This window comes from Diorhabda sublineata, chromosome 10 (genome assembly GCF_026230105.1).
Source record: "Diorhabda sublineata isolate icDioSubl1.1 chromosome 10, icDioSubl1.1, whole genome shotgun sequence".
Lineage (NCBI taxonomy): Eukaryota > Metazoa > Arthropoda > Insecta > Coleoptera > Chrysomelidae > Diorhabda > Diorhabda sublineata.
This window is the reverse complement of record NC_079483.1, coordinates 22,506,888-22,528,592: the sequence shown is the minus strand read 5'-3', so window position 1 is coordinate 22,528,592 and position 21,705 is coordinate 22,506,888. Positions and strand designations below refer to the sequence as shown.

Below are 21,705 nucleotides of genomic sequence, written 5' to 3'. Positions count from 1 at the left end.
ACTTGTTGGGCTATTAATGTCGCTATGAGTGCCTGCATATTTTGCAGCATACTCAATATCTCGCCCGTTCCTTGTTGTTTTTGAGGAATTGAGGCTGTCGGCGTTTTCTTGGCCGTTTGGGCGTAGCTGACTCCTGGGATCGTGGTTTTTGTTGTTGGTTTTTTTGTTTTCTCTTTTTTGGGATTTTTCGGACACCCCCTGTAGTTGGCTGGGTGGTCACCTGCGCAGTTTCTGCATTTCGGCTTCTCGGTCTTGCTCAGGGGGTGCAGCCCGCGGCCCTGTGTTCTCCTGCGCATCTTACACAGCGCACGTCCATGTTGCACGTGCTGTGTTCGTGATGGAATCCTTGGCACCTGTAGCATTGTACAGGTCCGTCGTGTTTTTTCTGTTCTACCACACTTATTTTCGTGTGGCAGAGATATCTCAGATTTTTGTATGCCTGCTCTTCTGCAGGCTCGATAACTACCATGTATATTGGTAGTAATTTCCTGGTGTTATCTTGATTTTTTTGCGTATAGCTAGTCAATTGCCATACTTTTTTCGGTTTTAATCCTATTTCCCTCAGCTCGGTTTCTACTTCCGGTGCTGGGGTGTTGACTGCTAGTCCTTTAATCACTAGCTTTCTTTCTTTTTCCTCTTTGAGTGCGTACGTGTACCACTCTATTTCTTTGTGCTCGCTCAGGAGCATCTTCATTTTGTTGAAATCATCCACTGATTGCGTGGTGATCTTTCCGGTGTGGCTGCCCATTTTGCATTGGGCGTTTATGCTTCTCTGTATCAGTTGTTTCCTGATTACAGTCCACATCAGTGGGGATTTCAATATAATTGGAGGTGGCCTCCTCTCCGGTTATTTTTGTTTTTCCTCTTCGTTTCTCTTTATTCTTTTCAGTTCTTCTTCTATTTCCTTTCCGTTTTCTTCGTTGTCGGTTTTATTTTCTATCGTAAGTTTGCTTTTCGCATTCTTACGTTTTCTTCTATTTTTCACTTGCGTGAAATCCTCCTCTTCCATTGGACTGTCTTCGCTGTTTGAGTCCTCCATTACTATTGTCGGGCTCTCGCATTTCTTTTCACATGTTTTGTTTTCCGTTCGGGTTTGTCCTTTGTTTTGGTTTTTTTCGTTTTGCTCTAGCAGTTTCGTAAGTTTTCTGCTTAGATTTTCTACCGTTTCGGTCAAGCTATCGATTCTTGAAAGTTGCATTTCAACTGTTTTTCTTAGGAGCTTGTTTTCTTCCTCCATTTTTTTTTGTTCTTCGTTCCTTCGTTTCAATTCTTCTTCCAGCTTCTGGTTTGTTCCTTCGAGGATTTTCGCCATCCTTTCTCTCGAAGTTCCCCTAACGTAGGGTTTTTCCCTACCTTTGGGGATTTCAGGCTCCATGCCTGTACTCTCGTCTGTATTTGTTTTTCTTTTTTCTAGATTCTCTAAAATTGTCTGAAATTTAAAAGTTAAATATTTGTCCGTACAAGTGCACGGAAACTTTAAATAGCGGAATTCTCCGCGCAATCAAAATGCTTTATTATAAGACTTTCCTCATGCAAAGAAAATCTTAAAGCGTATAAATTAAATGTGCCTAGCTGACAGAACCTGTAATAAAAGTTTTATTTGGGTCTTACCCGCGTCCGCTTTCGTTTCACTGCACAGTCACAGATGTACACTCACCGCAAACTCAACAGGACCGTAACCAGCCCAGTCTCGCAACGAATCTAAACGCGCAGTGCAGTGCGCGCCCACAGCGAATACAGTTTACACACACACACATTTCCCTTGAGACGAGCCCGTCCCTCTAGGCATCCACCCCCGGATAAATCCACGAGTGGGTGCGAAGAAGAACATTCCAACCACCCCCTGTTACTTCCGACAGGTCCTCATCCTCTTTCACGTCGCAGTTTCGCGTGTAGAATCCCTCCTCTCCCCTTAGGTCTATGGGAGATTCTGGGATGTCTTATCTTTTTATTAAGAGATTAGCCTGTTGGCTATACACTCTTAGCTTCTTGTTCTGGACGTCTTCGTGTGTGTGTGTGTTTCGCGGCCTCGGGTAAACCTCTTCCTATCTCATGTCGATAGGAAAGGATCTAATCCGAGTGGTCCTTCGCCTTCTTTATAGCTGTCCCCGATGTATAACTCTACATTTCCTTGTGAAATGCAGAATTACCGTGTCGGGGGGGTGTCCTCTTGTGGTTTATTTTTGTTGGGCGATGAGTGTTGCTATGAGTATCTGCATATTTTGCAACATACTCAGTAGCTCCGGTGTTTTTTCTTCTGTCTTTGTTGTTTTTTTCGCAACTTGTGCGTAAGTGCGTCCTGTTTGCGTGGTGTTCCTTGCTTGGTTGGTTTCCGTCTTTTTCGGGTGTTTCGGGCACCCCTTGTAGTTATCGGGGTGTTCTCCTCCGCAGTTCTTGCAATTCGGTTTTTCCGTCTTGCTGAGCGTGCATTCCGCCGCTCTATGCGCTCCCGCGCATCTCACGCAGTGCACGTCCATGTTGCACGTGCTTTGTCCATAATGGAATCCCTGACACCTGTAACATTGTACAGGTCCGTCGTGCCTTTTTTGTTCTACCACACTTATTTTTGTGTGGCAGAGGTATCTCAACTTCTTATAAGTTAGTTCTTCTTTAGGTTCTATTACTACCATGTATATAGGTAGTAGTTTTCGTGTGTTGTCCTGATTTCTTTGTGTACGGCTTGTCAACTGCCATACTTTCTTCGGTCTAAGTCCATTTTCCTTTAATTCCTCCTCTACCTCCGACACTGGGGTGTTAACAGCAAGTCCTTTTATGACGAGCTTCCTCTCCTTTTCTTCATTGAGTAGGTATGTATACCACTCAATTTCCTTATACTCGCTCAGGAGCATCTTCATCTTGTTAAAGTCGTCTTTAGTCGCCGTCGTTATTTTGCCCGTGTGTATTCCCATTTTACACTGGGCATCGATTTTTCTTTGCACTAACTGTTTGCGTAGTGCTGTCCACATCAGTGGAGATTTTAGAATTATCGGAGGTGGCCTTCTCTCCGGTTTTGTCTGTTTCCTTTGTTCGTCTTTTTTTATTTTCTCCAATTCTTCTTGGATCTGTTTGTCCGTTGAATATTATTTTCATTTTCAAAAAAACACTAACAGGCAATCAAAAGGGTCAGGAATTCTTTAACCGGGGAGGAAACTCCCTCCGGCAGTGAGTCCGCTGTCGGCTTTGATAGCCAACTCTTGTTAGGTACTAACAAAGGATTTCAATTTTCGAAATCCTTATTCCTTGATACCACTTGATCTGACTCTATCGATCTTTTTAATTTCACCCATTTCATTTTTGAAAATGCCCCGAGTAGCCCGTTCCCCAATACAAACTCGAAGTAAACCAGTATCCACCGTCGATGAATTCCCACCACTCCCAACCAACCCCAATTCTCCTTCTAAGGAGAAAACTTTCGCAGAAATCGTCGCAGAACTCTCGCAGTGCAGTCCACATAAATTTAGCCAATTTCGCAATGCCCTAGAATTCATACAACGTAAATCACTGGAGAATAGCAGAAGCTCATCACCAGCACCATCTGCGGATTCCTATGCATCTAGGGTCTCGCAGAAATCAGCCAGCTCTAAACCCAAGCAGGTTGATTACTCCCGACTAGGCGCTATTCCCAAAAAAAATATTCCCCCCCCTAATTTCAAAATCAATTCCCTCAACGAAAAGCCAAAAGTCAAAACAAAATACCCAAAATTCTAACAAACTCCAGACACCAACTCAAACTCAGATCCCCAGAACCCACCAACAATCCCAAACCATCTCCCAACAACAACCTCAATCCCACACCACAGCTCAATCTCCTCCACTTCAAACCCTCAATCTTAGAAACCTCCCAACAAAATATACCTCACAGAGAGAGCTCTACAATCTCCTCAATACGCAAGAGCTATTGAGGGGACAAATGCGCTTTCTCAAAGCCAACCCCAATGGAACCGCCCTCATCAAAATTCCTTCCACGTTTCATCACGAAACGTTGGCAAGGAAAATCCGTTACGCCATAGGCGACGAGAAAATCGTCGTAATCCCGATAAACTCCCCCCAACGAGCCCAAAAACCCCTAACCACTAAAACAAAAAAAACCACCTTTTCTCTGGTCTGCAAGAATGTAGACCAATCTCACACCGAAGAAGAGTTCCTGGAGATCCTCTCTATCCTGAAATTCCCTGTCATTAAAACTTGGAGGATCATAGCTAGATCCACAAATAAACCCACATCCATGTTCCGAATCATAACAGATTTCGAAACCGCCTACCATCACGCCCTAACCAAGGGTATAAACTTCCACGGGCTTTCGCACTACTGCGAAGCCTCAAATTCAAACACCATACCCGCAGTCCCAAAATATTGCAACCGTTGCTCATCTACCGGCCACTCCGCAGACACCTGCAAAGCCAAACCCATCTGTCCAACTTGTGGTGCTTCTGGTCACAAGCCAGAAAAATGCCCAAAAGCTAACTCCCCTACCTGTAAAAATTGCGGTGGACCTCACCCCGCCTTCCACCCCCGCTGCCCGAAAAGGATTGAAACTCCGAAAGCCCCCCAGGATACAGCCCCCGTCACCCTAGAAAAACCTCAAACCCCTTACGACCTGTCTACTGACACCAAAATCCTGATTGAAATCTTGGCAACAACTATAATGAATGCCATCCCCACTTCTCGGGCGCTTGTAGCCGAAACGCTATAACGCCTCATTCTCTCTTTTTACGGTTATAATTGTACCGTAACCAGCGGCTTGGGTAACCGCATTCATTTCGCTTTCACCCAAAAACCAAACACCTCCCACTGAAAAATAAAGTCCCATGGACTTCACAATAGGGACCGTTAATTGCCAAGGTTTAGCCAGAAAACGACATCTACTGAAGCACTTATTAAGCTCTCACAATATCCAAATCTTATCTATAACCGACACCCTTTCCAAATTACCTCCAAGTTTCACTGGCTATACCACCTTCCACTTGGACAGAAATTCCTACTGTCACGGCAACGGACTTGTCGTCCGTAACGGACTCCCTTCGACACCCCATCCCCTACCCCCATTTCTGTCTCAACAGATATATCATCATATCATCATCAGATATATCGTGTAATAACGTGTAATAACGAGACTATCACTTTCATCTCTTATTACAAACACCCACAACAATCACTTTCTCTCGACCTCCTCGAATATGCATCCACTCTTCCTAGAGCCATCATTATGGGAGACCTCAACTCCAGGAATACCCTTTTTGGTGATACCACCACAAACCTAGCCGGCAGAACTCTCGCCGACTCTCTAATTTCTCTTCCCCTTTCTCGGATTAAAAACCGAAATCCAACACTCGTAAGTCACCTGGGCTCTTCCATCGTCGACCACATAATCTGCACGGACAGATTAATTACCCTTATCGAAGATGAATGCTCTATAGGCGACCCAATCACCTCAGACCACGTTCCCTTATTGGTCAATACATCTTTTTTCAACCCAATAAAACCCCCTCCAACTAGCTTCACCTATCGGGACTTCAAAAATGCCGACTGGATCTCCTTCGCAAACCATATCGATACCAATTTACCCCAACCCACTATTCTTCGAACTACCGAAGAACTAGACAAATACGCGGAGGATTTCCAATCCCTCATTATCGATGCGCAAGACATCGCCGTCCCTCTTACCACCGTTCATATCCAAAATTCGTCAGAAAAGACAGTTATATAGGCTGTACATTAGAACTAGAGACCCAGCAGTCAAAACGCAATGGAACCGTCTCAACGCCCAAGTCAGGCTGGAAATCAATGCTGAAAAGCGGAGAAAGTGGGAGGCCGCCACTGCCGACTTGGACTATAGACGGGGTCGTGCGTTTTGGCAACAATTCTACAGACTAACTGGCCAACGAAAGTATGTAGAATCACACCTTGAGGTACAAGGACGAAAGTATTTCTCGCCCGAAGACAAAGCCACCGTCTTCAAAAACAGCTTACAAACTGTCTTTACTCCAACTGACAACCCCCATTTCTCACGGGACTTTGCCGATGAAACCCACTTCTTCACCCAAAACATAACCCTGAGCCCCCACTGGATTACCCAACTAAATGAGAACGTTCCACTTCTCGCACCATTTACCGTGGATGTTGTTAGATCGGCTTGCCGAGCCGGGAAGAACTCCGCTCCCGGGCGGGACGGAATCTCAAGACAGGCATTAAAAAACCTGCCTGAGACAGCTCTCCCTAAGCTCTGCGGTCCTTTTGACGCCTGCTTGGCTTTCTCTTACTTTCCTCAATGTTGGAAATCCGCCAACACGGTTCTCATTCCCAAACCCGGCAAAGACCCTTCCAATCCTGAATCTTACCGCCCTATTTCGCTCATCAGCGTCTTGGGTAAAGTCTTTGAACGTTTGATTAAAGACAGAATCTGGGACTTCTGTACAGAGCTTAATATTATTCCAAAACTCCAATTCGGATTCAGGCCCAAACACTCCACCCAAAACGCCATCACCAATCTTCAAACCATCTTGACCAAAGCAATGAACCAACACCAGTGTGCCTCTGCCATTTTCAAGGATGTTCAGAAAGCTTTCGATCAAGTCTGGCATGCCGGACTTATTAGGAAACTTCTGACTATCCGCATGCCACCTCCCACTATAAAATTGATATATTCATATCTCACCAACCGCTCCATCAAAGACAAAGTTGGTCATTGCCTTTCCGAATCTTTTACCCCACTTATTGGCGTTCCACAAGGCTCAATTCTGTCCCCATTACTCTATATAATCTATACGTATGACACTCCAGTCCCACTGGACCCAACAGTAACAATCCAAATGTACGCGGATGACACCGCACTCATCGCCTACGCCCAAAACATGCGCTCTCTCAATATCAAATCCCAAAATATTCTGAATCAATTTTCGGATTGGTGCAGAAAATGGAGGGTTACTCTCAATTCTCAAAAAACTCAAGCCATCGCCTTCATACATCCCCAATCCGTGCGCAAACATCAACCTGAAAACCTCCACTTGAGACTTTGGGGAGAGGGGCTCGAAATCCGCAGAGAAGCCGTCTATCTGGGTGTGAAATTCACTCACACTCTCAATTGGACGGCCGATCTGAATGACACTCTGAACAGAGTACGGAAACGAGTCAGGCTCATCAAAGCTCTTGGTGGAAATTTCGGACGAACATAACCCCTGACCCTACTTCATACGTATAAAACATACATCCGCCCCATTATCGAATATAGAGCAAACGTCTTTAGCACCTTGCCCGAATATCTAATCAAAAGACTCGTGACCTGCGAGCAGTCCATTCTTAGGTACTGCCAATACAAGTGTAGGTTTAGCCCTAGCAACACCGTTTATGTCAATACTGACATAACTCCCATTCCAAGCCGCCTAAATGACCTCCAAGCCCGATATGTGATTCGAACCATCGAATCAAATAATTCCGCTGCTAAAGAGACCCTCCTCATCCCCTGGACCAACAATATGCGGCCACTAGGTTCAAAACCCAAAAAAAGCTCCCTTATCCGCCTCTTCGACTGCTTGCAACAGCATACGAGGATCTCCCAGAAACCTACCTTAATTTCCTCGATAGTTCCCCCGTATCAGTGAGATAAATTCCGCCCCCAACGCCCACCCTCACTGCCATTCGATCGTCGGTGTTGCAGGTTTTCTGCGGTTTCCCTGCAACCTGGAGAACCGATTCTCCAGACAAATGACCGACGATAGGGAACAATACAGCCGCAGCTGTACCCGCCCACCCCCATTTAGATTAAGAAAAAACAAAAAATAAACAAAAAAAAATATATACACATTAGATCTACTATATCGTAGGTAGGTCGACACAAATTTAGAAGGTGGTAACAACCTACATTACATCGATCGATGAAAATGTTACATATAACATAACATAACATATCAATTATTGAACCGAAATTCAAAAAATTCTTGTTTTATCAAAACAAACATTATTTGTTTCTTATTTTCTTCATAAATAAATGAAAAAATTGTGGCCCTGATAAGGGCCATTTGTTATTTTTGTCGATTGTCGTCGCGTACCCATCATCAGTCCGATAATACTTCTCGATTGTTGTACTATCTTTCTGTCAGAAAAAAAATATTCTTTTTATTTCTTCTTTTTAGGAGCGGCGGCGGCGGCGGCTTTTCTTGCTTTAGGAGAGGAACTGCTAGCAGCTGCTTTCGGCTTTTTCGTGGGACTGCCTTTATTGGATTCTTCCTTTTTAATTCGGATGATGCGGCACTGGCTGCACTCATCCACTCCTCCTCCTCCTCCTCCTGCAATAATAGCATTTCGTTTTGCTGCTGTTACAATTTTTTTGGATTTAGTTACGCCTGGAGTAGAAGCGGCTGTTTTCTTTTTCTTTTTGTCAATAGCATTCGTTTTAGCCGAAGTACCACCAGATGAAGTTGCCGAAGCTAATTTGAATGCTTTCAAATATTTTTTGATGAATGGCGCTACTTTTTCTGCATCAACTTTATAAATGGCAGCAATGTACTTTTGAATTGCTTGTAAAGATGAGCCTCCGCGTTCCTTTAAACCTTTGATCGCATTGTTTACCATTTCCGAAGTCGGTGGATGAGATGGTTTGGTCCTAGGATTTTTAGCTTTTTTTTCCTTTTTATTTATTGGAGACGACGAAACCTGCGGTGAATTAGACGCAGACGTTGCGGTTACAACCGAAGTTTGATTTTCTGTATCCGCCATAACTACTAACAACCTTGTGTGTTATTATATAGTCGATAAACTACACTAAACTGATATAAAAAAAAATATTGAATGTAGTTTTATATTTCGTTTTATAAAATTTCACCTCTCTATATTATATTCTTAATAGTATAAAAGACTTTTAATTTTCCGCGTGTAATGAGTTACAAGAGGAGTCATTCAAATAAAGCGTACGGAAGACTGAACGAACGAATAGAACTAAGTTAAAAAACGAACCTCATTCTCTAATCAGCTACTGAGGAGAGAACACGCGTTTAACGATTGTTTTGTAATCTGTATAGTGATATATTTTACGACCAGTATAAACCTCAAGCAAAGTGTACCCCCTCATAATTATTACTATTCAATATTATAGTTAATCTATTGGTCTAATTGAAAACCTACGCATAGATTTACTAAGTCTACCTTCGCCCCCCATCACGGGGACTACACCGTACCCCACCGAGTATCCACGAAGGTTGAGGGAAAAAATACAAAAACTTAATGTGCAAAAACCAGATATATTCTCTAGCGAAAATCTCAATATTGATAAAAATGTGCGTGTTAATAGAACAATAGTGTCAGTGAAAACGTCACCGAAAAGAAGATATTAAGGTTCGTTAAAACATAAGACAATAACAAAAACTAATAAAATAAAAAGACTTACAAAAACCAACACACATAAAACGGTTCCTAAGATAAGTGTACGGGAATCTAGTCGTAGTTTTGATCCCGACGTTCCACGTCGCAGTGCCGATACTACAGATGAAAATTCACTGTCAAAATACTCTTCAGAAATCAATAGAATAAAAAAGAAAACTTCAGAATTAAAATTAAAAAACAAAAATTTTCTAAAACTAGTTTATATTGATGAAGATTTTTTGATTGAAGATAAAACAAATAAAACTGATAGTTTGGAAACGATAATTATTCCAAAACAGTGTTTAGAAACAATCGACGTATCGTCGCTATCTAAATGTATTGAGTTGACCAACAACCAACCATCTAAAGCAAAGTGTTCAGAAGTTAACATCGAAAAGTGTCCAGAACAAATAAACCAAAACATTAACAAGTGTTCAGAAAACAAAAATATCACTTGCGATAGTGATATAATAGGGCTGAAGTCTTTCAACTCCGAGTTGTCAATTCCTGTGTGTAGAGGCAGTTCGGCCAATAATACCTCCACACCGGATAGATCATTAAACAAAGTAACACAAACAAAAGTACAAATGGAAGAAGATACTATAGGATCACAGCGCAGTGACTCATCAGAGGAAGACATAAGCTCAAAGAGATCGACAAACGTCCCTGAAACAACAACAATTCAAGCACAAATACATAAACCTGCTAATCTCTCATGGGGGCAGGAAGTTGAAGACGCTGAGAATACTGGCGTTGGAATAACAACCGACAATTTCACGTCGCAATACGAGAAAATTGTTAAGAAAAATTCTAAAATAACTGCTAGAAAACTAAATATGTCTAGTGCGGAACAACAAAAAATAGACATAAACGCAATCCAGACAATCACCACAAATGAACCCATGGACACTAGAGACGTCACACCACCGGGATTCGAAAAACCCAAAAAATGTGTATCTTTCAATAAAATACTGAGTCAGACAAACAAACAAGCCACAATCGAAACACACAACAATTACGATACGCTATCTGAACCCTCTGAAGACGAGAAACAAACTACATTCAAAACACAAAAGAAAAGGAAGAAAACTCACTTCAGAAAGTTCAATAACTCCGGTGTTACCAGCGATGATGACGACACAGGCATCCAAGAGAATAAACGTACAAAAGCAGCCTCCAAAATCTCTAAGAAACTCACCGCATGCCCACCAATAGTAATTGACGGAAACGTTTCACACCACAGGCATATGGTAAACAGAATAACAGAAGAAGTCAAAAACCCATTCGAACTTAAGTATACAAACAATTCAACAATCGTATTCACCAAAGATGCTAGCGACTTTGAGAATTTGAAAAAAACACTGAAACGGGAAAAAATTCAATTTCACACCTACTCCAGACGAGAAGACAAAACACACGCATTCGTACTAAGAGGCCTAGCAGAAGGGCTACACATCATTGACATCCGAGAAGAGCTTGAAAAAATTCATAAAATTCAAATTAAGGACATTTATCGTATGACAACAAAGTGTCGCCCCCTTTATTTAGTTATTACAGACTCCAAAATTACTCTGGACTACCTGAATAAAACGGTAAGAGTAATCGAACACACAAGGGTTGTATGGGAACATAGAAGACAAAACAAACCAATCATACAATGCCACATCTGTCAGCTCTGGGGCCGCGCTACCTCAAATTGCGGTAGAACGCCGAGATGCCTAAAATGCGCGGGGCAACATCTTACACCAGAATGTGTTAAAGAAAGATCGCTTCCTGCCCGATGCGCCAACTGCAGAGGAGACCACCCTGCAAACGCAGAAATTTGTCCAGAATTCATAAAAAGGAAAATATGGCTTGAAGAAAAGAAATCAATCAATCTAAAATCCAAAACCACCACCACCAGCACAAAATATATCCCAGCTCCTATTCCAACAAACAACCCATGGACAAAAAGAAACAACAATGAAGATTTTCCCAGCCTCCCATCCAAAAACATTCCCCAAACAACCCCCCAAAATGAACAGCCTCAAATACAATCAAAAACAACAAACGTTCAACCCAGACCACCCAACAACGATATAACCAAATTCACCGAGCTGAACAACATGTTCAAAGAACTTCACTCCTTGGTAAACTTGGACGAACTTAGCAGAGCCGTTGCTGATCTACTAGAGGAAATGAAGGAGGCAAACAATAAAATGGAGAAATTCATGATCTACAATAACTTTGTTACTAATATAGACAACTATGACATCTAGGCAGGTAGGTGGTAGAACAGTTTTTCAAAAACGATTTAATCTTAAAATTATATTCTGTAATGTACGTGGAGTTTATAGCAAACTCCATCTCATCAGACATTTTCTCGACATTCACAAACCAGATATTTTCTTTCTTATCGAGACACTTCTTAAACCAAATAAATCAATTAACTTTGGAAACCCAGAATATCGTCTCATTAGACAAGACCGCCCCGCCGATGCCAACGGTGGTGGTATCGCATTGTTAATCAAAAAAGGCATAAATTTCCAACTCTTGCAACAAAATAATACATCAATTGAGCATATCCAAATACTCTTAGATAATAAAATTAAAATAGTCGGTGTTTATAATCCTCCCGGTAATACGTTAAAAGAATTGGACTTTCACAATATCACAAAAACACACAACAAAGTTCTGATAGTAGGTGATCTTAATTGTCGACATCCACTGTGGGATCATTACGCTAAACTCCCTAATAAAAACGGAAATACTCTTTTGAAATTTTGTGACAATTCTGATTGTATTATATTCAATACTGATGAACCAACGCATTTTCCATACGCAAACTTCACTCCCAGCACACTCGACATAGCCATAGGGAAAAACATTAACAACATACACAAAATAAAAACCCTAACAGACTTCAACTCCGATCACGATCCTGTCCTTATCCATCTGAAACTTTCACACAATATACATAACCCTGTCATTACAAAAACATACGATTACAACACTACAAGCTGGGTAAAATTTAGAAAACACATAAATGAAAACATCACAATAACAGACAAAATAGAAAATACACAACACTTAACAAAGATAATTGGAAATCTTCAAAATATTATCATCACAGCAAGAAATCAATCAACTATATTAAAACCAAAAACCCAATTCCATAATACTCTCCCAGATCACATCATACAAACAATACACGAGAAAAACAAAATAAGGAGAAAATGGCAACAAACTAGGCACGATAACGATCATTCACTACTAAAACACTATCAACACACAATAAACAACTTGATAAAAGAACACAAAAACAACGAATGGTCCAATTTTTTGAACACCTTACAACCAGAAAACAACTCGCTATGGAAAATCGCGAAACGTCTCAGATTCAAACAAAATAAATTTAATAAAATTATTAGTAACGGACATACGTTTACTAATGAAATCGAAATAGCGGAAAAGTTCGGAGAGTATTTTCAAAACAACTTTATAAATTATTCACAACACACACAATACCATCAAAATATCACACAATCAGTTCATCAATACCTGAATTCATTAAAGACTTTAAATACACAAAACTTAACAACTTGTACAGAAGTTTACAACACAATACAACAATTAAAAAATAAAACAGCCCCGGGATCAGACGGGATACCTAACATTTTACTCAAAAATATACCAAAAAAAGCAATAGTACAACTTACATACATAATAAATTTCATTATTAAAACTGGTCAATACCCGGATATGCTCAAGATTGCCAACATCATACCAATAATCAAAGCTAACAAACAACCATGTTATGTGGATAGCTACAGACCAATTTCCCTACTAATAATATAGCAAAGGTAATTGATAAAATAATCCTTAAAAGATTACAAAATTTCATAGATAAACATACGGATTCAGAAGCGGTCACAGCACAGTGGCTCAAATCATCAGAGTTTTAAATTATATTAGAGAAGGCTTCCAAAACAAAGAAAAAGCAATTATGGTCACTATCGACATACAGAAAGCATTTGACTCCGTATGGCCCGAGGGATTAGTTCACAAATTAATCAAATTAGGTATACCAAGCTATTTGATTAAAATTTTAAATTCATACCTAACGAATCGTAAATTCTTCACTAAAATAGAAAATCACACAGCTGGACCATTTTCAATACAAGCTGGAGTACCACAAGGCTCTTTGTTATCTCCTTTGCTATATTCCATATTTATCCATGATCTACCAACTTTCCCGCAACTTCTTACCGCCATATTTGCCGACGACACCTGTTTTGTATCGACAGCAAAGAATTCAGATCACGCATTAGACATCGCACAAAATCACATCAACACAAAAATTATACCATATTTACACGAACACAAATTAGCCATTAATGCATCCAAAACAGAGTATTTATTACTCAGGAGAATAGCTAGAAAAAACTGCTCACTGCAATCTCAGCTATATGCAGATGGACACCTCATTACACCCAGTAACACCCTGAAATATTTGGGGTATACTGTACAAGGCAACACAAATGCAAAAGCACATATCATGCAACAAATACATAAAGCCAAGATTGCAATGGGCAAACTGTACCCACTCATATGCCGACACAGTAATCTCACAAGCCAAAACAAAATACTTATATACAAACAGATCATACGTCCAATACTCACATACGCAGCCCCAGTTTATTATAACGGCTCCAAACACAATTTCAACTCCCTGCAAGTGATACAGAACAAGTGTTTACGGATGGCGATAAAATATAATTGCTATCCCAAACTACCCAGAAACACGTGGTTATATAACAAAGCCGATATACCCACTATTAAAGACTTTATAACAAAAATCTCTACAAATTTTTACAATTATTGTCTGCCAAACGATCTTCGTAAGAGCCTCAAAGACGCAAATGGCGCAGAAGACATCCGAGATAGTGGGTGTAGGCTTCTGCATGGGTCGCTAACCATATAACAAGGTTGTTCAACTCCAAACGTTTATTCATCACAAATGTATAGAATATTTCAAAATAATAATAATAATAATTAATATCAAATAAAACAACGTCAGTCATGTTGTTTTCTCGAAAAATATTCCCCCAGTCGATTCTGAAACTCTGTTTTTCAGCTGCTTTTCAGAGATAACCCAGTCGAAAGATGCTAGGAATCATAAACATATATTAGGGACAAAGTTAATGTTGAAGAAACAAGGAGCCAGCTTAATACTTCAGACGCACTCAATACATGTAAAGATCGCCAGACCATCGGCATACACATTTTATATTGTTATTTTTATATGTATTGTTAATTTGGGAATCATAAACAGAATAAAGAACCTTTTTAATTAAATTACGAACCTCATAAACCAAACCAACCTCAAAAACCTTGGTTTCTTCGAGATTTTCGAATCGAATGTAATGAAAAAAATTGACAAAGAACTAACTAAGGTATACTTCGAACTTTTTACTATAATTTAATGACTGCTAACAACGTTTGTTATTAAAAAAAAGTACCACTTAAAAATGGTTAAAAATTTATTTCCGTCGATGCTTAGCACTTTAGATATAATTTCGAAATTAAATAAAAGTCCTTCTTAAAATACAATGAAGGTAAAGAGATACGTGTCTATTCACAATAATGACCAATATTTAAAAATATCAAAACGAATTGAAATAATACCGCAATTATCATTTGAACGGTGACATGTCTACCCTGACTTACGCGACACGTTTCTACTATATATGTTCGTAACTAATATATTATTATGAGTATTTTTCTATAACAATCTTCCGACATACTAAATATAAGAAAAATATCAAATTTCAATATTGGAACCCGCTTATATTTCATTTTAGATAATATTGAATGGTGGGTGGTGGTGGTGGTAGTAGCAAATTATAATTATTACAATAGATTGATTGACTGATTATATTTTCTTCGAACGAACTAACTACTTCGCAACTATGTCTGTCTATTACACAATATTTCATATTTTATCCGACAATTTTTTTTACATTGTATAGTATATTATTTTAGGAAATGAACATATTTCATTTAAAATTTCAAACCAATTTGAAAAGAAAAAAAAAAGTGTTTTTAACAAAACTTCAAAGACGCCACAAAAACTACTTTAACAACGGCAACCGACCAACCGCTTTGTATGTTTTATCTTACCGGCGGTCGGGTTTTTTTTTTGCCTTTAGCCGACAGTGAATTAGTATATGAGACTTTTTAAAACAAAAGCGACGTTAGAAAGTTTTATATATATATATATATATATATATATATATATATATATATATATATATATATATATATATATATGTACGTACAACGGAAAAACATGGCCTTGTAATATTAATACACAATAAATTTTTATTGATCTTAGAAGAGGATTTTTCAGTTAAGTGGAATATCATCTTTCGTCATATTTAATAGAATTCAATTGAATTAAAGTCTTTCGTTCGTTGTTATCATATATAAATAAAAAAAAGTAGTATTGTGGTTCTGAAAAGAACCGTTTTTTTTTTGTTTGGTCGATCTTATTATTTAAGTAAATAAAATAAAAAATTTTGTGTCAATATAGTAGATATGTTATACTTATTATTTAGAACTAGTATATTTGGTAACTGCTTTAGTTCCTTCACTGTCTGCGTGTTTTGCCAATTCTCCGGGAAGCAATAGTCTCACTGCAGTTTGAATTTCTCTACTTGTAATTGTTGAACGTTTATTATAATGAGCCAATCTGGATGCTTCGGCGGCGATACGTTCGAATATATCATTAACAAAACTATTCATTATACTCATAGCTTTACTCGATATACCGGTGTCAGGATGAACTTGCTTAAGTACTTTGTAAATGTAAATAGCATAACTTTCCTTCCTCCTCCTTTTTTTCTTTTTATCGGCTTTCGAAATATTCTTTTAAGCCTTTCCGGCTTTTTTTGCTGCCTTTCCGCTAGCTTTTGGTGGCATTATTTCTCTTGAAATAAAATAAAAACACTTGGATGACGTACCGTATTTATCGACGAAAAGAGGGTAAAATTAGCATTTAACAGGATAAATCCACGAGTGGGTGCGAAGAAGAACATTCCAACCACCCCCTGTCACTTCCGACAGGTCCTCATCCTCTTTCACGTCGCAGTTTCGCGTCTAGAATCCCTCCTCTCCCCTTAGGTCTATGGGAGATTCTGGGATGTCTTATCTTTTTATTAAGAGATTAGCCTGTTGGCTATACACTCTTGGCTTCTTGTTCTGGACGTCTTCGTGTGTGTGTGTGTTTCGCGGCCTCGGGTACACCTCTTCCTATCTCCTGCCGATAGGGAAAGATCTAATCCGAGTGGTCCTTCGCCTTTTCTATAGCTGTCCCCGATGTATAACTCTACATTTCCTTGTGAAATGCAGAATTACCGTGTCGGGGGGTGTCCTCTTGTGGTTTATTTTTGTTGGGCAATGAGTGTTGCTATGAGTATCTGCATATTTTGCAACATACTCAGTAGCTCCGGTGTTTTTTTTCTGTCTTTGTTGTTTTTTTCGCAACTTGTGCGTAAGTGCGTCCTGTTCGCGTGATGTTCCTTGCTTGGTTGTTCTCCGTCTTTTTCGGGTGTTTCGGGCACCCTTTGTAGTTTGCGGGGTGTTCTCCTCCGCAGTTCTTGCAATTCGGTTTTTCCGTCTTGCTGAGCGTGCATTCCGCCGCTCTATGCGCTCCCGCGCATCTCACGCAGTGCACGTCCATGTTGCACGTGCTTTGTCCGTGATGGAATCCCTGACACCTGTAACATTGTACAGGTCCGTCGTGCCTTTTTTGTTCTACCACACTTATTTTTGTGTGGCAGAGGTATCTCAACTTCTTATAAGTTGGTTCTTCTTTCGGTTCTATTACTACCATGTATATAGGTAGTAGTTTTCGTGTGTTGTCCTGATTTCTTTGAGTACGGCTTGTCAACTGCCATACTTTCTTCGGTCTAAGTCCATTTTCCTTCAATTCCTCCTCTACCTCCGACACTGGGGTGTTAACAGCAAGTCCTTTTATGACGAGCTTCCTCTCCTTTTCTTCATTGAGTAGGTATGTATACCACTCAATTTCCTTATACTCGCTCAGGAGCATCTTCATCTTGTTAAAGTCGTCTTTAGTCGCCGTCGTTATTTTGCCCGTGTGTATTCCCATTTTACACTGGGCATCGATTTTCCTTTGCACTAGCTGTTTGCGTAGTGCTGTCCACATCAGTGGGGATTTTAGAATTATCGGAGGTGGCCTTCTCTCCGGTTTTGTCTGTTTCCTTTGTTCGTCTTTTTTTATTTTCTCCAATTCTTCTTGGATTTGATTGTCCGTTGATGTTTCTTCTTCTTCGTCTGAGGATTGTTTGTCTGCTTTTTTTTTGTTCTCCACTTCCGTGAAGTCTTCTTCCATAGGGCAGTCTTCATTTTGTGGTTCTTCGTTCAATTTCTTCTGAGTTTTCGGAGTTTTCGTATTATCTACTCCTCCTGTAGTTGGGTACCTTTCCATCTCTTCTATTTTTTTTGCAAGTGCTTCGTTCTCGACTTTCAGTTCGTAAGTATAATCCTTTAGGGTCACAATAAGCTGATTTTTTTCAGTCTCTCTCTCTTCATAATCTTTAATTCTCTCTTCGAGGGATTTGATTTGTTGGGTTAACGTCTTTGTCAATAATTGATATTCAGTTATCATTTTTGAACACTCAATAATTTTCTCTTCTTCTAGTCGTTTAATTTTGGTATCTTTGCTTTGTCTCGGTTTTTCGGCAGACGATCCTCTGTCGTAGGGTTTTTCCCTATTCTTGGAGTTCTCAGGCTCCATGCCTGTTAATTTCTGTCTTGGTTTTCCAATTTTTCTGGAGTACCTAGAAATTATCTAAAAATAAAATGTTAAGCCGTACTGAGAAGTACGGCTATTTTGAAAACGGAGAAATTCCGCACAATCAAATTTGTGTTGATAAACACAATTCTTTCATGCAGAAATGATTTTTAGCATTATAAATAAAAGGCTGTGTCAAGGCACAGCTACCTGCTGAAAAGAAAAAGGAAAGTTTTATCAGTGTCTCACCTGACTACCTGAGTCCGCTTTCACTTCACTTCACTGTCACACTTGTTCACTCGTCGAAGTCTCGCAGTCCAGCCCAGTTAACAGCACACACACACACACATTTCCCTTGAGACGAGCCCGTCCCTCTAGACATCCACCCCTGGATAAATCCACGAGTGGGTGCGAAGAAGAACATTCCAACCACCCCCTGTCACTTCCGACAGGTCCTCATCTTCTCTCACGTCGCAGTTTCACGTGTAGAATCCCTCCTCTCCCCTTAGGTCTATGGGAGATTCTGGGATGTCTTATCTTTTTATTAAAGAGATTAGCCTGTTGGCTATACACTCTTGGCTTCTTGTTCTGGACGTCTTCGTGTGTGTGTGTGTTTCGCGGCCTCGGGTAAACCTCTTCCTACCTCATGCCGATAGGAAAAGATCTAATCCGAGTGGTCCTTCGCCTTCTCTATAGCTGTCCCCGATGTATAACTCTACATTTCCTTGTGAAATGCAGAATTACCGTGTCGGGGGGTGTCCTCTTGTGGTTTATTTTTGTTGGGCGATAAGTGTTGCTATGAGTATCTGCATATTTTGCAACATACTCAGTAGCTCCGGTGTCTTCTGTCTTCGTTGTTTTCTTCGCAACTTGTGCGTAAGTGCGTCCTGTTTGCGTGGTGTTCCTTGCTTGGTTGTGTAAATTTTTTGTTTAACAGTTAGTTTCGTCGCATCGATTGCTTCATAGTTTTCAATTGACAAAGTTCTATTTTTTTTTTGTTTTTGAAAAAGAAATATATATATATATATATATATATATATATATATATATATATATATATATATATATATAAATGTCTGGACGTGGTAAAGGTGGTAAAGTAAAGGGAAAGGCAAAATCTCGCTCAAACCGAGCTGGATTACAATTTCCTGTAGGACGTATACATCGTTTGTTGAAGTAAACCAGTATCCACCACTGATGAATTTCCACCACTCCCGACCAACCCTAAGTCTCTTCCTGAGGAGAAAATCTGCTCAGAACTTATCGCAAACCTCTCGCGAATAAGTCCACAACTGATACACCAATTTCGCAATGCCATTGATTATATCGAAAGGAAATCACTCGAGAATAGTAGAAGTTCCTCACCAGCACCATCTGCGGATTCCTATGCATCTAGGGTCTCGCAGAAATCGTCCAACTCTAAATCCCAGCGGGTTGATTATACCCGACAAGGCGCGATCCCGAAAACCAATATTCCCCCTCTAAGTTCCAAGTCAATCTCAATACCTCAAAAGTAAAAAAAAATTACCCAAAATACAACTAAACCCCAAGCACCAACTCAAACCCAAACCCCCAGAACCCACCAACAATCCCAAACTATCACCCAACAACAACCTCAATCACACACCTCCGCTCAATGTCCTCCACTTCAAACACTCAATCTGAGAAACCTCCCAACAAAATATACATAACAGAGAGAGCTCTACAATCTCCTCAATACGCAAGAGCTATTGAGGGGACAATTGAGCTTTCTCAAAGCTAACCCCAATGGAACCGCCCTCCTCAAAATTCCTTCCACGTTTCATCACGAAACGTTGGCAAGGAAAATCCGTTACGCCATAAGCGACGAGAAAATCGTCGTTATCCCGATAAACTCTCCCCAACGAGTCCAAAAACCCCTAACCACTAAAACCAAAAAAAACACCTTTTCTCTGGTCTGCAAGAATGTAGACCAATCTTACACCGAAGAAGAGTTCCTGGAGATCCTCTCTATCCTGAAATTCCCTGTCCTTAAAACTTGGAAAATCATAGCTAGATCCACAAATAAACCCACATCCATGTTCCGAATCATAACAGATTCCGAAACCGCCTACCATCACGCCCTAACCAAGGGTATAAACTTCCTCGGGCTTTCGCACTACTGCGAAGCCTCAAATTCAAACACCATACCCGCAGTCCCAAAATATTGCAACCGTTGCTCATCTACCGGCCACTCCGCAGACACCTGCAAAGCCAAACCCATCTGTCCAACCTGTGGTGCTTCTGGTCACAAGCCAGAAAAATTCCCAAAAGCTAACTCCCCTACCTATAAAAATTGTGGTGGACCTCACCCCGCCTTCCACCCCTGCTGCCCGAAAAGGATTGAAACTCCGAAAGCCCCCCAGGATACAGCCCCAGTCACCCTAGAAAAACCTCAAACCCCTTATGACCTGTCTACTGACACCAAAATCCTGATTGAAATCTTGGCAACAACTATAATGAATGCCATCCCCACTTCTCGGGCGCTTGTAGCCGAAACGCTACAACGCCTCATTCCCTCTTTTTACGGTTATAATTGTACCGTAACCAGCGGCGTGGGTAACCGCATTCATTTCGCTTTCACCCAAAAACCAAACACTTCCCATTGAAAAATAAAGTCCCATGGACTTTACAATAGGGACCGTTAATTGCCAAGGTTTGGCCAGAAAACGACATCTACTGAAGCACTTATTAAGCTCTCACAATATCCAAATCTTATCTATAACCGACACCCTTTCCAAATTACCTCCAAGTTTCACTGGCTGTACCACCAGAAATTCCTACTGTCACGGCAACGGACTTCTCGTCCGTAACGGACTCCCTTCGACTCCCCATCCCCTACCCCCATTTCTGTCTCAACAGAATCTGGATTGCATAGCCATCGATATATCGTGTAATAACGGGACTATCACTTTCATCTCTTATTACAAACACTCACAACAATCACTTTCCCTCGACCTCCTCGAATATGCATTCACTTTTCCTAGAGCCATCATTATGGGAGACCTCAACTCCAGGAATACCCTTTTTGGTGATACCACCACCAACCTAGCCGGCAGAACTCTCGCCGACTCTCTAATTTCTCTTCCCCTTTCTCGGATTAAAAATCGAAATCCAACACTCGTAAGTCACCTGGGCTCTTCCATCGTCGACCACATAATCTGCACGGACAGATTAATTACCATTATCGAAGACGAATGCTCTATAGGCGACCCAATCACCTCAGACCACGTTCCCTTATTGGTCAATACATCTTTTTTCAACCCAATAAAACCCCCTCCAACTAGTTTAACCTATCGGGACTTCAAAAATGCCGACTGGATCTCCTTCGCAAACCATATCGATACCAATTTACCGCAACCCACTATTATTCGAACTACCGAAGAACTAGACAAATACGCGGAGGATTTCCAATCCCTCATTATCGATGCGCAAGACATCGCCGTCCCTCTTACCACCGTTCATATCCAAAATTCGTCAGAAAAGACAGTTATATAGGCTGTACATTAGAACTAGAGACCCAGCAGTCAAAA

General features: G+C 40.5%; 1 protein-coding gene and 1 pseudogene across 1 annotated transcript; both read right to left on the bottom strand.

Annotated features, from left to right (window-relative positions):
* Positions 1 to 7,836: 7,836 nt before the first annotated feature.
* LOC130449180 (histone H1.2-like) lies at positions 7,837 to 8,712 on the bottom strand. Its single transcript, XM_056786860.1, has 3 exons — positions 8,403 to 8,712; positions 8,134 to 8,207; positions 7,837 to 7,854 (listed from the first exon to the last, which is right to left on the bottom strand). The coding sequence occupies exons 1-3, from the start codon at positions 8,710 to 8,712 to the stop codon at positions 7,837 to 7,839; spliced, it is 402 nt and encodes a 133-aa protein (XP_056642838.1).
* A 7,233-nt stretch (positions 8,713 to 15,945) lies between these two features.
* Positions 15,946 to 16,317, bottom strand: LOC130449485 (histone H2B-like; annotated as a pseudogene).
* Between the last annotated feature and the right edge of the window lie 5,388 nt (positions 16,318 to 21,705).

Excerpts from the sequence above, each read along its gene's own strand:
- LOC130449180 (XM_056786860.1), bottom strand. The coding sequence starts at position 8,712 with ATGGCGGATACAGAAAATCAAACTTCGGTTGTAACCGCAACGTCTGCG. Across the intron at positions 8,208-8,402 it reads TTCGGCAACTTCATCTGGTG|GCAGTCCCACGAAAAAGCCG; the intron begins GTACTTCGGCTA and ends AATCCAATAAAG.